This window comes from Aythya marila (assembly GCF_965140915.1).
Source record: "Aythya marila genome assembly, chromosome: 19".
Taxonomy (NCBI): Eukaryota; Metazoa; Chordata; class Aves; order Anseriformes; family Anatidae; genus Aythya; species Aythya marila.
The window spans coordinates 10,306,455-10,322,141 of record NC_139060.1 but is presented as its reverse complement, the minus strand read 5'-3'; the positions used below and the strand labels follow the sequence as shown (position 1 = coordinate 10,322,141).

The window sequence follows — 15,687 nt, the reverse complement described above, 5'->3', positions numbered from 1 at the left end:
AAACAGATTTCTTTCTTCCTCTCTTCTCCTTCTTGCTCTCTTCTCCCCCCAGTTCCTCTTGCTTTTCTCCCCCCACCCTTGCACACACTCTCTCTCCATTGCTCACTCTCTCTGTTTTATCAGCCCTAATGAAGCAGTATTCTTCATCGATCCTGCTGATTGCCAGCCCATTCCTTTTGTTTGTTGGCACCGAGCCATTCAGCCGCACTCTGACAGCTCAGCTCGTCTAATTAGCTCTGTTGTTCTTTTCCCCATGTTTCACCACGTTGCAAGTTCAGTTGAAGTTGCCACAAACTTAATCCTTCCATTCCTGCCATAAATTCACATTCTTAAGCTGTCTTTATTGTAGAGAGGAACAGCCTTGTGTGGGGAGTGATCTTCAAGACCTTAACATCTGACCTTTGTATAAACTCTGTTTCCTAAGAAATAGTGGCAATACATCTCTGGATTTCTTCATCATATCTGCTGTACACCATTTCCTTTGAAATGAAAATTCAATACAATAATCCTGCTATTATCTTCTGCATACTGTCGTGTAGTGCAGAATCACTGCACACAGTTCAGTGTTTTTTTCCTAGCAAGAAAATTTGAGCTCTACGTTCCTTAAAGCACTGAGAAAACAAAACAAAACAAAACAAAAACACACACACAAAAAAAAAAACCTACCTTGCAGAGGTGGTGGGAAGCCCATATCAGTGCTATGATTGCAAACAAATTCATCACTCGTACAAAGAGTGCTCTGGTTGTAGGCCTTTAACAACTTCCTTTATATTGTGGCTATTAAAGAGAGCATAAGCCCAGGAGGGCAGAAGTTGAGTTGTATTCCTGAGTTTATTTGAGGGCTTTGGGGATTCCTTTTGGTTAGCATTCAGTTAAGCCAAAGTCAGATTCCATTACAGGGAGGATAGTACTTCCTTAACAAAAACTGGAAAGCTTGTTTGTACAGCCTCACCCTGATGCTCCAAGTGTTCATTGCCACATTTGACACAAAGGGATAAATTCATCAACAGCATTTCTCGTTAGTATAGGTAGGCACATGCATAAATTTGCCTATATAGTGATGGTGTGTGCTTATTCCTTTCCTTGAAGTGAAACTTGTTTGCTTGTGGAGTTAATACGGGTGAATTAAGCTTGGTTTTTGAACATCAGAAGATGATGGATATGTTATTTAAGATTGGATTGGCAGCAACATCACCTTCTACAGAAAACCTTTGTATTTTATTACAGACAAGAAAAAGATACACTAATATATCATCAGTGATGACAATGATAATATGTCTGGCAAGGTTTTCTGTTCAGCCTACTGAAGGGAACCAATTTTTTTGTGAAATATTATTGTAACATTTACTCCAAGTACATTTTTTTCAGTGCTTACTTACACAGAAGTCTTTACCTGAGGAGTTGGCTTCCTATGAACACATGGACAAAAGGATCAGAACGTCAGATTTGAACTCCAGTTTCCAATAATGTGCAAAAACACACAGTGCTTTCCATTTTTACACTATCAACTAACTGTTTAGGTGAAGCTTACATTTAGGGAAACCTTCGTATCAGAAAATTAGCCAGTACCAAGCAGGACAGTGGAGCGAATTTTCATTGAATGGCTAAGTGTATGTGTTTCACTTGCAACTCAAAAGCATGGGTTTTTGACTTTTTAACAAGTTGTGGATCGCTGTAGTTTATATTCAAACTGATTCATTTGTAACAGGGTTGTAGCAGAAAAGTTTAAAATGAACTCCAAATGGAAGATACCTTTAAAATAATGGTGGTTATGCATATTTTGCCATTTATGTCTATTATATGATCAACTTTTGCAGTATTTAATGAAGTGTCTTCTGTGTGTGTGTATGTAATAGGTTCGTCCTCCAAGACCTCATGTTGTTAAGAGACCCAAGAGCAACATTGCTGTGGAAGGACGAAGGACTTCAGTTTCTAGTCCAGAACAGTAAGTAATTACATACTTTGCAGCTCTGCTTTTCTCTAGTTGTTGCAGTGGTATTAATAGACAGTACATTCAAAACTAATAATAATAATATTTTTTAACGATAAAAAGCTTTGTTTAGAATTTTTGGAGGAGGAATGAGGAAGCATGCAGTAGTACTTTCCAAACGTCCGGTGTTGAGGCAGTGCAGCCTTAGCACAGGAAATCCCATTGGAACTGGACTACAGGGCCATGAGATTGTTGCACTGATCTAATCTGTCACAGAGATTGCCTTGTCATTCAACTCTTAACTGCAGCATAAAGTGATGCATATGTCATAGACACTTTGCAGTACTTGCTTATGTCCCAGTCTGTGATGGCTTTATTCTCAGGAAAGTGAAATGCTTTAGCTGGTGCCCAAGACTCTAGGATAACTGCTGTATCTGAAGGTACTCAAATCCCATAAAAAGAAAAACGGTTTACTTTTTTTGATCACAGCTTTTTTCCACACATGTACCACTACTGTCACCACTGTATATGAGGGAAAAAGAGGTGAAGGTTGGACATTTCTCCATCCTCATCCCCCTCCAAGTTATATGCATGGCTGAGTTTTCTCCCAGTCATTTTAGGATATGGGAAGTGGGATTATGGCTTTTAGATAAAAATGGTCACTTTAAATCCTACAGGTGCATTTATTCATTTTATAGTGGAATTTGGTTGCCCTCTTGTGGAATAGATTGCAAATCCTGCAAAAGGGCTCATGTGCTTTTACAGGGTGCTAGTTGTCCCTACACAAAGATTAAAGGTTTTTTTAAAATATTTTTTTTTTTAATGTATAATACAATGACTTGCTGCATGGCTGATATACTAGGTGTAATCTTGGTTTTAATTCAGCTGTTTTCATGGGCTATGAACTTTTTGTTTTGTAAAAATGATTGGTACCAAAGATAAGATGATTCTTTATAGCTATAAATTGACTTACTATTCTTAATGATCATTTTAAGTATCTAACTGTGTACTTAAAAGATCATGTAAATGGCTTACCTAAGAAATAACTTGAGGCCAGTGCCTTTGAAATAGGTAAGGACTCACTAATCTTACTTTCTTTCCTTGGTGATTATTTAAATTGATACTTTGAATAAGTGAAACATTTTTTAAATAGTAATAAAAGATTATCATGAGGTTTTCCAAGAACTTTTATTTTCTGTTCCTCCTGATCCTGACCTGAAAATGTGCCAGTTGTTTTATCTTAAAAAATAAAAATTAAAAAAAAAAAACAAAAAAACATAATAACATTTTTTGTCTCTAGGATAATCATAGAATGAATGAAAACACTAGTTTATATTTTTGTTGTTGTTACTTGGTAGCATTCTTACTGCAGATCAGAGGAGATTCGGTGAAAGCAGTGACAGTGCTGAGAGGGTGCTTTTCTTGACCTAAACTTGACAAAAATCTTTTGCTTAATTGCACTGATTCAAAAGTTAATTATTAGCTAGTTATGCTCAGGTGCTCGTATGTGGGATCTGTTTGTGAGAAGCTTCCGCTCAAGGAGAAGTTCCTTTTTATATTTAAAACTAAGGCTATCTTTTTGGTCTTGAATGATTGAAAATGAAAGCTTCGGGGACATTTCTCAGGATAGCAGATTCGGTAGCTCAGACTGTGACTTGCGTCCTCCCGCCGGCTGGTGGAGACATCCCCGGGGCAGGGTGGCACTAACCGCTGCGCAAGCCTCCACAGGAGCGAGCTCATTTTGGTGCAGCCTGTTTTCCGTTTGTGATGTTGCATGTCATCTGAAAAGTAAACTGTCACGTAGGTGTCCTTTCAGTTGTTACATTCATTAATGCATTTCTTATATTATTAGGAAATACGTATCTTAGCTTACATGAGTTAATTTTTTTAATCTATCCAAAAAAGCAGCGCGGTTTTCGTTGCGTTGTGTGCTCGTTTTCTAGTCAAACTTAAAACACAGCACAGTGGGAGCAGTGACTCCAAAGGACACACAAATGTCAAATTTAATGACAAATTGTCATTAAATGTAAAATATATAATTTCTTTTTATTATTATTATTATTTTAGTTGTAAAGTAACAGGAAGAATTTGCAGATGAGAGCTCAGAAAATGCTGGATTACTACCTAGGGAAATACTAAGCATGTGGGACATATCTCCTTAAACATAAATTAGTTGTTCACAGAAATAAGGTGTTGCATTTTTAGCAGATAGACAGCTTTTTGAGAGCTCTTTTTTACACCACAGCAAGATTTCCTATTAAATGTCGAATAGGCTTCCAGAGTGCTCTAAGATCTGTCTTCTGTAAGTACTGACTAGCTGGCGTCCAGGGCATGCGGAGTAGGAGGAAATTAAAATAGGAAATCAGAGGGTCAGGCTTACAATTAACAGCATGTCAAAAGGCTCTTGGGCTGGCTAAACCCATGTCAGTGCTGCAGCAGTTCATTATGGCTTTCCAGAACTCGTGTAGGACTTAGTAGAGAAGCTAATGGCTTTCCCTTATATCATATGAATGAAAATAGGCTGCAGTGCAATAGTGGGTTATTACACTGAATTTAGTATGAAATCAGCATGATGGCTGTGTTAAATGATACAGGCTCATAAAGCCCATTAAATTCCAGTTGTTGTAACCAGGCTCTTGAAGCTCTGCCACACAGAACTTGTGTATGGTAAAGGTTTACTATGGCATCACTGCAAGCAAGGATCTCTACTTAGAAAAAAAAAAAAGCTAAACCAGCAAGTACCTATTTGAACACGGGTGGCTGGAATCAAAAAGCAAATACCATAGGGTATAGGAGATAGACTTGCTGTGTTGCTGTGGTTCCTCTACCATGAGAAAATTGATGTAGAAAAAGCTAGATACGATGAAGGTACTGCCAAGAAAGCAGATGGCCCAGCAAAGGGATAGCAAATGGGAAAGAAATGTGCTGAGAGCAGTCGTGCTTTTTGTACCAGGCCAAGCAAGAACCTTAGCACAGGGTACCCCTTTGGGAGCCCTGGTCCTCTTCCACTTTTCCAATAGGATTGTTTACAAGAAACTTTAATTCTGGAGCTTATTTTTGCCATGTGGTTTGGAGCAAACCTACCGAACGTATGCAGCTTGCCTCTGTAAAGAAATACAGATATATCTGCAGGGGAAATTGGTGAAAACATACTTATTATTGTGAAATAGGATGATAATGTGAAGTGACTTTGTAGAATCTTGCATCTAGATCTATCAGAGCAGGCAGAGGTGTCATCCAGCTTGTTCCCACTTTAAATTCTTTGTTCCTATTTCCAACTTTCTAGAAAATGTGTACAAAGTTCAGAAAAATTATAAAACAGTTACCTGCCTTTCCTGGACACAGTGATCAAAACCTGTTGTTTCTGTTACCTAATTGAATGATGACTTGTGAGCTTTTTTTTTTTTTCCCCTTTCATTTAAAATTTGCTGTATGCTAATATTTTAGTTTTTCTTGGAATATTCTGCTTCTGTGAAAATTCACAGTATGCAACGTGTCACTTTAAAAATCAAATATTTTAATATTTTTGCTAGCTCGCACTCAGGTGTACTAAGTGTTCAGAATGTGCAGGAAGGAATTCCAGCAATGGGTCTATGCTTTGTTCATATTGAATAGTTATTAGGTAATCCCCTCAGTCCCAAGTCTCTTATTTCATACTGGAAAGAAAAAGCCAGTGCATCCAAATCCCTCATTCTCTTCATTTTACTGTCTAAGAGGGACAAATTCCTTAATTCCCCAGAGTTGCTATACAGCTATTCTTTAAAATAAAAAATAAATCCTTCCTCAAATTTGGGAAGCCCATTTTTAGGAGAATAATGACAAGTCCATACTACCCCCTTTGTATCACAATCTCTGTAATCAGGAAAAAGCAAAACAGTTAATAAAATAAACACATTTAATTTTCTCATAACTGAACAATTTTTTAGAATTATTACAGAATTCTTATTAATGCCCAAATCCCATACTCACATTTTCTGTATGTATTTTTTCTATCTCAAGTACATTTAGGTGTCAATTAAATTTGAAATATCTACATTTGTCAGCATTTCATTTTTGGCCAGTGTGATGTGCTGCTGATTTGTCCATGCATCCTGACACATGAAAAAAGCTCCTGAGATGCAGATCTTCCTCATTAAAAAAGAAACCCATACTATCATAATGGTACGCAGAGCCATGGAGCGCATCCCCAGCTTTATTGCACTGTGTTTCTGACATGATATTTAAAAAGGAACAGCCACGGCTGTCAGTACTGTCATATGCTAGTGCTAACCGAAGACATGTTAAACTAAACATTAGAAAGAGATCAGCAAGTCATCTGCATGGTAACTCAGCTAAGAGATTAGGTAGGCAGGAGCTGGTGCAGTCATGTGGAGATGATGAGGGTTGTAGCTGTGACGGACACATCCTTTTTTCCCTCTAAGACTGCAGCAGTGCCTGCCTTGTAGCCGGGCTTGCTGTGACCTGCCTTTTCAGAGACAGCTCTTTGTGTAGGAAATTCTAGCAAGTGGTGGGTGGCAGACTGCAGGAGAGTTGGCGAATTGGGTTAATGAGGGAATAGGTACTTTTTTTGGATTCTACTGCCTCAAGCTAATAAAAAATTTAGACTTGGACAATTTTAGACTGTTCATCCCTTATCTTTGACCAAAATGTTTTTTAGAGCACACTAACAGTGAAACTTATGTGCTTTCTTTTTTCTAATTAGGAGATCCCACTTTCATTTAAGGAGTCTTGCAGCAGCAACAAGAACGTGCATATTAATTAAGGTGCTATAAACGTAATCTTATTGCACTGATCTGCACTCAAGTGCAACGGATGATTTAGCAAAAAGGCTACCGTCTTATTTTTTCATAGCTAGTTCCCAGTTTAGTTAATACATACACACAGACACAATGCATTTGAATGTAGCATAGTCTGAAGGCAAACAAAAGGTATCAAAGGCAACGCTTTAAGGGCAACTGCACCAGTGCATCTCTTACATGCAGCTACCAAACAAAATGTGTCAGCAAGATATGTGGAAATTCAGTATTGCTCTTGATTTCAGGAAAACAATTCTAAATTTGCTTGAATCATGTTAAATATTAACTTATTCTCCTAAGAGGAAAAGACAGTGTGTGTGTGTGTATATAAGTTCAAAAACTAAATATTTTAAAAGAATCTTTGATTTCTAAAATCATTTTAGGCTGAGCCATTTGTTAATGTAAATTGAATTTTTGGAGTAATAGCCTTTCTTTTATTAAAAACAACAAAAAACTTTAAAAATTGTTACAGCAAATTTTTCCTAATGCAGTGGCAGCTCCTCACTTTCCCTGGATGCCTATTACAGCACGAGAGGAAAAGAACAGCTATGCAACAGCTTTAATTGGAGTACCACAGACTATGATTTAACACTATCAGCTGCATCTGCTGCCACCACTATTTTAGACTTTTTATTAATTAGCTCTGACCTGATTGTGAATAAACATTTATTCACAGTGGCAGTTTCAGCCCTATTGAGCTGTCGCTTGCAGTGGCCAACTTCTCTTTTTCTTGACCAGATGTTTTGGACTGCTTTTCATATCTTTATTATATTGTTATTTGGCAATTGAGACAAAAGAACTAAGAAACAACAAAGGCTGCTTATGAATACAAGAGCAAATAGAGGTAGTTTGTTAGTGTGTCTGAACTATAAAGGTGATGAATCAAATTCTTTCTCTTTTTGTCTCTGCTATTGGTCCTGTTCTGATTTCAGCATATCCTCCTCTTACAGGGGATACACATAGTGATGAGAGATATCAGCGTCGTTCTACCTTCTTTACAGGATCAGGACATATCCTTTGTTCCACATGATGAGCCTGACTCTGCTTATTCTGAAATAATGAACTTTACTGTGGACCTCAGTAGTAGCAAAATTAGGTTCCTATCTCAATTGTTGTGTGTTGCTTTGTGTCCTTCACGACGTGTGTTTTGATTCACTACAATAGCTAGGATATTCTCAGTGATATGAGGTTGACAAAATAAAGATGTTTGGGAAGAGGCCTCACTTGGGGCAATGTTTGCTTTTATTTGCTAGTGATTTCTTTTCCAGACGTGCAGATGATGGTGCTCTATAGCAACATCCATCAATGTTCATCAGCCTGTAGCTTGGTCCATAAGACATATGAAAGTGGTTTATAGTGCTGTTGAAAAGAGGTTTTCTCCTCTTTTTTTTTTTTTTTTTTCATTTCCACTTGTGCACACTTAGATATGCCAGAATACCATAGAAATGGTGAGAAAAAAATAAAATAAAAACCAAGAGTATTTTCTATTATAAGCACATATAATTTTGACGGCACTACACGTTGTTGTCCTTGAGTTTTAGTAGATAAAAACGCACTGAGCTATGGTGTAGAGTCCTCTGGTTAGTATTGGTAGGTCTCGATGTGCTTTTACTGCTTTCAGTTATTTACAAAGCATTTGTCTTAGTATTTCCTTTGTGGGAATGTACTTTCTCTAAGCTCTTTTGTGATCCAGAGCTTCAGTGTTTCAGAGGGAATAAACAGTGGTTGTTGCTTTGTACTTTACTTAAGATTAGGATATTTTAGTGTTACAAATGAGGCAGTAATTGCTATTAATTTCTTCACACTTTTCAGCCTCTTGGTTCCAGTGTACTTCCATTTAAGTACCTTGCTCCTGTGCTCTTTCCTATTCTTCTAAAGCTGGTGGTGCATTTAGTTGTTTAAAGCAGTGATAGCTGCTTTAGGGTGAAGGGTAGAAGCTTCTACTTTATATAAAAAAATAGTAATTTACTGGTTTTAAGGTTAAAGCAAAGTGAAGCACTGGGATAGCTACAATACAGAACAGAAAAATATTTAAAATTTCAGCAATCCTAAAATATTTTTCTTTTACCCCCTAACATTTAGTACATTTACCTGAATAGGCATTCAGAGTTACTTTTACACTCAAGAATTTCGCCATTGTCTTCATGAGGTAGAAGCGCAAATCCTTCAGATCTGACCTCTGTGTATAAAATAAAGATGACTGATAGATTCTTGTCAAAAGTCTGGTGAAATGGTTGGGGTTGTTTTGTTTGTTTTTTATTAGAGTTCAAGTGTGTTTCCAGAAGCACATACGATATCAAATACATACAAGACTGTCCAGCAGCACAGCATGGTGATCTTCCGGATATTCTGGAATTTTTAAGATGATGTTAACGTTTGCCCTTGATCCGTAATACTTGAAGCCTATTATGACCAATCTGTTTGTGTCTCTTTTTTTTTTTTTTTTTTTTTTGGCTTTAATGACCATACTCTTCTATTTGTGCTGCTTAGTCTTCCTTGTCGGTATCCCCAGCTCTTTCCTTCTATTGCATGTTTGATACCAGCCTGAGTGAACAAGTTTATAGAATGCCCAAATCTCTAGAAAATGCAGTGGAGGAATTGCGGGTTTCTGTGTTGGCTTCTTTTGCAACGTGGATCTGATTGCAGGTCCTAGTACCCTTCCCAAGCAGACAATACCCTAGACATTTTTAGAAGAGTTACATTTTCTGCCTTGAAAGTAGAGCTTAACATGAGTCTGCAGAGCTCTTTGCAGTGGCAGTCAGTCACGTTCAGAAATTATTTAGAGCCTACGACTCACTTGGTTTTCTTTCTCCTCTGCAGCTTTGAATGTGACAACTTGGTAACTTACTTTTCTCTCCGTTTCCCCCAGCCTTGTAAAGCCTATGCGACACTATACAGTCTTCCTCTCTGAGGACTCTTCTGATGATGAATTTCAGCAGGAAGAGGATCCTGTCTCTGGCTTCTCTGAAAACTTTTTCTTCTCTGCTCCTTTTGAATGGTCTATCCTTTATTCTTTCATTGTATTAATTCGGTCTTTAAACAATAGTTTTTGCATTGGTCAGGGTGCCTGCTCCTATACTTGGGATTTTGGAAATACTCCTGCAGTCTTTATACAGCACTTGATGAATGTTCCACATTTCTCCTGCTTGTTTGTTTTGGTATTTAGAGGCATGCAAAAGCATACTCCTGCATGAATCAGTATGCAGCAATGCACAGCTTTATTGTTTTCTGTTCAACCCGAGCTGTGTGGGAGGTAACCCTTCCACTTGCCCTTTGTTCCAATGTGCCGCTTGTGTTCCTGTCCAAACCTTCTGCTGCTCTTCCTTGTACAGTGCTAGCTGTGCTTTTTGGATTGTCCTGTGAGCTTTATTTCAGTGCAGTCATCAGCTTTTTCCAGTTTCACTTGCTTGATCCCAGCCTCCCTGTTCTGTCAAGTACTAGATCCCCAGTGACTCAGGGGAGTCGTCATGCAGACGTCCTTCCAACGGTTTAGAGTACAACCTGACCTTAAATTATACAAGAGATAGCAAGCGACTTGTTGAGTTTACTCACTGTATTACTTGTATGCAACCTTTTAATTTGTAAATTGTTGCAGATTGGTAAATTCCCAAACCTTCTTAACTACGTCTTGCCTAGTTTTGAAACACGGTGCTGAGCAGCTCGGCTGTATCGCATCTACAGGATGACTGCCAGTGAGGCCTTACCTCGAGAGTGCTCTCTGGGGTGCTCTGCTCAAATATGCAGTATGAGGTTATTTAGCATGGCTGAATCCGCGTGCACCTCCCTCCACATGACAGTGTATCTGAAAAAGATGCACTGGGGCCCCTGGGCAGACTGGCCAGGGAAACAGGAGCTGACAGGCAACACTCCTTCTTCTAGCATGGGTGCCTAGGGGAGATGGGAGATGGCTGAGTCCTGCAGCCAAGGCTCACACATACCTGTTTGCAAAGGGCAAGAAAAATGTTCACGCACTCTTGCGTTTAAGATAAGGGAATCCAGGCTACCAAAATGGTTTCTGTGCAAAAAATTCCTCAGGGTTTTGGTATTTTTTGCAGTGTGATCAAATGCTTTGCAGTTGAGCACATATAATGTGAGAGACTAAAGACACAACCAAGATTTGCAAGATCACACTCTTCCTGAGGACATGTACCATCAGCTGTCTGTCTTGTACTTGCATTATTATACTCTTCTGTTCCTAGCTGAATGCCTATTTATTTGTTGATGAAGGAAATAAGGACTGTTAAGAAATTTGCATGATATAGATGTGTTATAATAAAATATGGAAAGAAGAGGAGGGTTCTTCCATATTATCTTTGTTTTTGGAGGTCTCACAAATATTTTCTTTTAATTGAAATCTTGTTTAAATGCCACGGTAAATCTGGCTGACAGTCAAATGCCAATCACCACAGATATGTGTGTCACTTCTTGTTATTAATTGGATGTGCATTATGCTGCTGTTCTCTGTACACAGAACTGATATGCAAATCTGCTGTTGTTCATTTTTTTTTGCTGAGGTATGTGCAAGAAAAGCATGTTGCTAAGTTGGCCTTGGCTTTAAATGTAAAATAGGTGTCTTCATAATGAATTGTGTTGTTTCTTGATAAGATGACACCAGTATAATCATTGGAACTCTGCACAGTATTCCCAATTATTGCAGGAAAACACTGAATTATGTTTCAAGCTGAGTTAGCTTGAAACAAGTGAATGTAAGTGCCTGCAGAACATGGAGCAGTTTGTGGTGTGCTTGCTCTGACTTCCTGCCTAGAAGGACTGAGCACAGCAACAGCCATCTGCCTGGGTGGGAAGGGCCAGGCTGTCAAAATGGAGAGCTAGCATCCGGTTATTCCTGCTCGGAGAGACTTGGCTCATCAGTCTGTCTCTAACTGCATAATCACAGCTTTCCTCTGAGTACTTCCCACTTACATCTTTTTCCTTTCTGAAAACTCCTCGAGTGCCAAGTCATCTTTGTATGTCCTGCCCTCAGTCACTTTGTTCACACACCTGCTGTTCACAAGCCACTGTAATTTGCTACCCAAAAACTTTTTGTAAAGCCATCCAACTCCTTGCTAAATACGTGTTTTGGAAAAAAAAAAAAAAAAAATGAAAAAGACAATTTTCAACTTGATTTCTGTTTTCTTGTCTCATAGGCCTCAGCCATACCGGGCCCTGAAAGAATCAGATAGTGCTGATGGGGAAGAGGCTGTCAGTCCAGAAAAGGCAAAAGAGCCTCTGCCTCCAAGTCCTCTCCTCTCAAGCAACACCACAGAAATCAACCTCCTTGAAGACATTTTCCCTAACTTAGAAGTAGAAACACAGCCTCAGCCTCTCAGCCAGGCTAAGAGCCTGGAAGACCTGCGGACTCCCAAAGAAGAGGGACATCAGCGATGCACGTTTGACTACCAGGTTTGGACAGGTTTTCATATGCCCTGGGGGAATTTGCACAGAACTAGGGCTGTCTGTTTTCGATTATTCTTTGAGAATTATTTTCTTAATATTGGTAAAATTTCCAGCCTTCTGTCCATGTGTTTTGAAATTCATTTCAGAGTTAAGAAATTATTGAAATGGGCCTCAGTTATAAAACAGTAACTTTTTTCTCCTAGAACTACAGCCTTTACTTTTAAAGCAGAAAATACTTGTGTATTCCTCTGAATGTTTTTTCGTATGGCTATCACACGTTGTTATCTTTGAAGCTGATGCTCAAAAGTGAGAAGAAATAGAAGGGAATTTTCAGGTCTCCTTGAAACTGTATGTTTTTAATGACCTTATTTTGATGTGGACATTTTGGTGTAGGTATCAGTTGAACAAAATAGATTGTTGAAGAGGAATGTTCTTTATGAAGAACATCACTGAATATATGCATCTGAGAAAGTGACAAACTAAAGCAGACTAAGAGATATTCATGTGACATGAAAGAAAAGGATGTAATTTCTACCTTAAAATAATATTTAATTTTGTGTTGCATCGCTTCACGTATTTCATTTGACTGCTTTTTCAATACAATTAAACGTTCGCCAGTTTGGTACCTTAGATATAGCTGCATACTCCTTACGTGGCTCTCAAGAGATGCCACAAGATATCACAGCTGAACAACTCATTAGAGGCAAAGCTGGAATTAAAACTGCAGAGTCCTGCTTCTGCTTTCCTGTTTGTCCCTCTGGACTGCATGCAATTGTTCCTCTCCTTCTAGTGTTCACACTCTGCAGACAGATCCTCCTCCGCTCATAGCCTGTCATCACTTTATGATCAGTGTTTTGAGAAGATCTGTGAAAGCTAACATTGTTTTCTTGCAGAGAATGGAACTTGGTGTTGCCGAGAGGAACAGGATTGTACCACCCATGAAGCTGTCTCACCCTTACAACAAGCTGTGGAGCATGGGTCACGATGATATGGCTATTCCTACCAAGTATTCCCAAAGCTCACCAGAACGACCCCTGACTGCACTTGGTAACATGCCGCCAATCACAAGGAGACCCCGGAGCAGAGACAGCATTCTGGCTCCTGTGGAAAAGGATGAATCAAATCTTGCCACTCGAGGGAATATCACCATTCCTAGGCCACAGGGAAGAAAGACTCCTGAACTGGGGATAGTGCCACCACCGCCAGCACCCAGGGCTTCCAAGCATCAGATTCCAGCCGGGCCAACAGAAACTCTAACTGCCCACACTACAGGACGTAGCCATTTGGTTTCAGATCTTATCCCAGAGCCCTTCGGAGCTGGTAGGGTGTCCTTAGACCCTGAAGTCCAGCAGTCTGTGAATTATTCCTCTCATTCATCTCAGCTTTTGTCCAGTGCTAGCAGCACTACAGAGATGCTCCAACCCGTCAAGGTGAAGACAGACAATACTGGTAATGAAAGTGACTACCTTCTTAACCTGCTGGATCCATTAAAAACAGCCAGCTGGCAAAGCAGTGGCCCACAGCAAGGCTCCTGCAGCCTGCAGAGCTCAGCCACTCCACCTTCTGGAGCGGGCTTTGCCTCAGTGGCAAGTGACTTTGTGCCTCCTCCAGCTGCACCATTTGTCCAGTCACTCAGTTATCCTTCCCCAGCGCTGCCACCTTTTTTACAGGCATCTCCTAATCCATTTACACAAACAGTGCCAGGAGCCCTGTCAGTATCTCTTGTTAGACCCCCAAGGGGCTCTTTCACCCCCACCTTAGGTCATGCGTATAGCTCTAGCTTCATAACACCTAATTCTGGTTTCTACCCACCACAAAGACCTCAGCCAAACATTTCAACATTGTCCATGCCAAACTTGTTTAGCCAGGCTCCAGCTATGGCACAAGCTAGCTCCTTATTGCTGCAGAGCCACAGTGCTTCTCCAGCAAGCTCTCTACAGCCAGCATGTTTAAGTGGTCCTTCTAAATCCAGAACATTACAGGTGGGCAAGTCCAGTTCCAAGGTAGATACCAAGCAAGTACTAGCTCTTCTGTCTAATGAACCTCCTTTGATCCCTTCCAGGCCAGCTAAGGGTTTAGAGTCAATGTTACAATCCTCAAAATCTGAGGAGACAAAAGATCCATTTGAAGATTTGTTAAAAAAGACAAAGCAAGATGTGTCATCCACACCAGGTAAGGTTGAACAGCTCAGAAAGCAATGGGAAACCTTTGAGTAGTGTTCCTGATGATGGCCTTTTGATGTCCCTTTGGAATTGACAGAGATTTTGTTTTTTTGAGCCAGCATAAAACCAAGCATTTCTTTTATGGAAGTCTGAGCCAGGATGGCTGCAGGACCATCACCATGCTGCAATTCCCATGATTGCTTTTTGCCCAGAGTTTGTTTTGCTGGGGAGTTCCCACGTTGTCCTCATCCCTGCAACTGTTTTCTTACTTTCTGCCACTGAAAACCCCCATGACTTTTGCACTGACCAAAGCATGAAGGTAGTTGGGTTTTGGTTGATTTGGTTTGGTTTTCCACACGTAGCTTTTCAGACAATACTACTGATGCAGAAGTTACACCTGCCCTTTATTTTCAGTCCTTAGCACAGCCGGGAGCATGACATAGCACATTGTACTTGTGTTTTCTTGCTGCCTGTGTGAATGATGTTCAGTTCAGTTTTTCCTGTGTTGCTTATATGGCTGTATTTTCCTTTCACATGTAAAGTGCAGCAAACAAACCAGATTTGTGGACTGCACTGAGTTAATCCATAAGGCTTAGCCTGACCGAGTTTGTCCTCTCTTAGAAGACTGATGTTCATCTAGGTCATACTGTTGGGTGAGCTTTTGTTGCATTTTTTTTTTTATTTCCCTCCCCCAGTAAACTTGACACTGAGAGGTACCAGGGACCTCTCTGGTGCAGAATTTTCGTAATTCCTTGTTGCAACAAAACCATAGCACAGAGCAGTTGCTCAGGGTTTGGTCCTGCATCTCTGTTGGGAAACCGGAAACACCAGCAATTGATTTTCTTTTATTGTTGTTTATAGTTTGTTTTCTTTTTTTGTTAAATGCATCAGAAAATAGAGTCCATGAAAAGTATCCTAGTTCTTATGTATGTATATGTTAATATTATATATAAATATTATACATGGCAGTATATGAATGGGATGTAACAATATCTTACTTGATTATTAAAAAAAAAAAAAGAGAGAGAGAGAGAGAAAAAATGGGGTATAAAAGTCCCTGGCTCATGAATTGAAGTTAAAAGCATACTGACAGGATGTCCAAGTGCAGAGAGATTAAAGCCACAGTGCTTGTCTGCACAGACAGAAATAAGACCCCAAGTAGAGCTAAGTGATGTAATGCTGGAAGGCCAACGCATGGCAGCTGCCTGTCACTGCTGGACTTCAGAAGTGCTAACTGCTACCTTTAAGAAATGGGATTTCATTCTGGTCTGCAAGGCTCTCCACTCCTTCAGTCTGTCTTAAAACCCACGATCTTTATCCTGCTTTTGATGAGAACAGTTTTCTGGGCTAACGAGACATTAACTGGACCGTGAAATGGACTGCAAGGTCACAAAGTACAAAA

General features: G+C 39.6%; 1 protein-coding gene across 8 annotated transcripts in view; it reads left to right on the top strand.

Annotated features, from left to right (window-relative positions):
* The window catches only part of DENND1A (DENN domain containing 1A), a 189,836-nt gene extending 174,359 nt beyond the window's left edge, over nucleotides 1–15,477 (top strand). For 4 of the 8 annotated variants that reach the window (XM_082775623.1, XM_082775622.1, XM_082775621.1 and 1 more), the window contains 4 exons: nucleotides 1,857–1,945; nucleotides 9,596–9,724; nucleotides 11,874–12,129; nucleotides 13,017–15,477. In XM_082775623.1, the coding sequence (XP_082631749.1) occupies nucleotides 1,857–1,945; nucleotides 9,596–9,724; nucleotides 11,874–12,129; nucleotides 13,017–14,339 (1,797 nt within the window). In that variant the 3' untranslated portion in view covers nucleotides 14,340–15,477. Of the gene's footprint in view, nucleotides 1–1,856; nucleotides 1,946–7,676; nucleotides 7,757–9,595; nucleotides 9,725–11,873; nucleotides 12,130–13,016 lie in introns of those variants that run through there. The other 4 variants (XM_082775626.1, XM_082775625.1, XM_082775624.1 and 1 more) reach the window with 2 other exon arrangements.
* The last annotated feature ends 210 nt before the right edge of the window (nucleotides 15,478–15,687 follow it).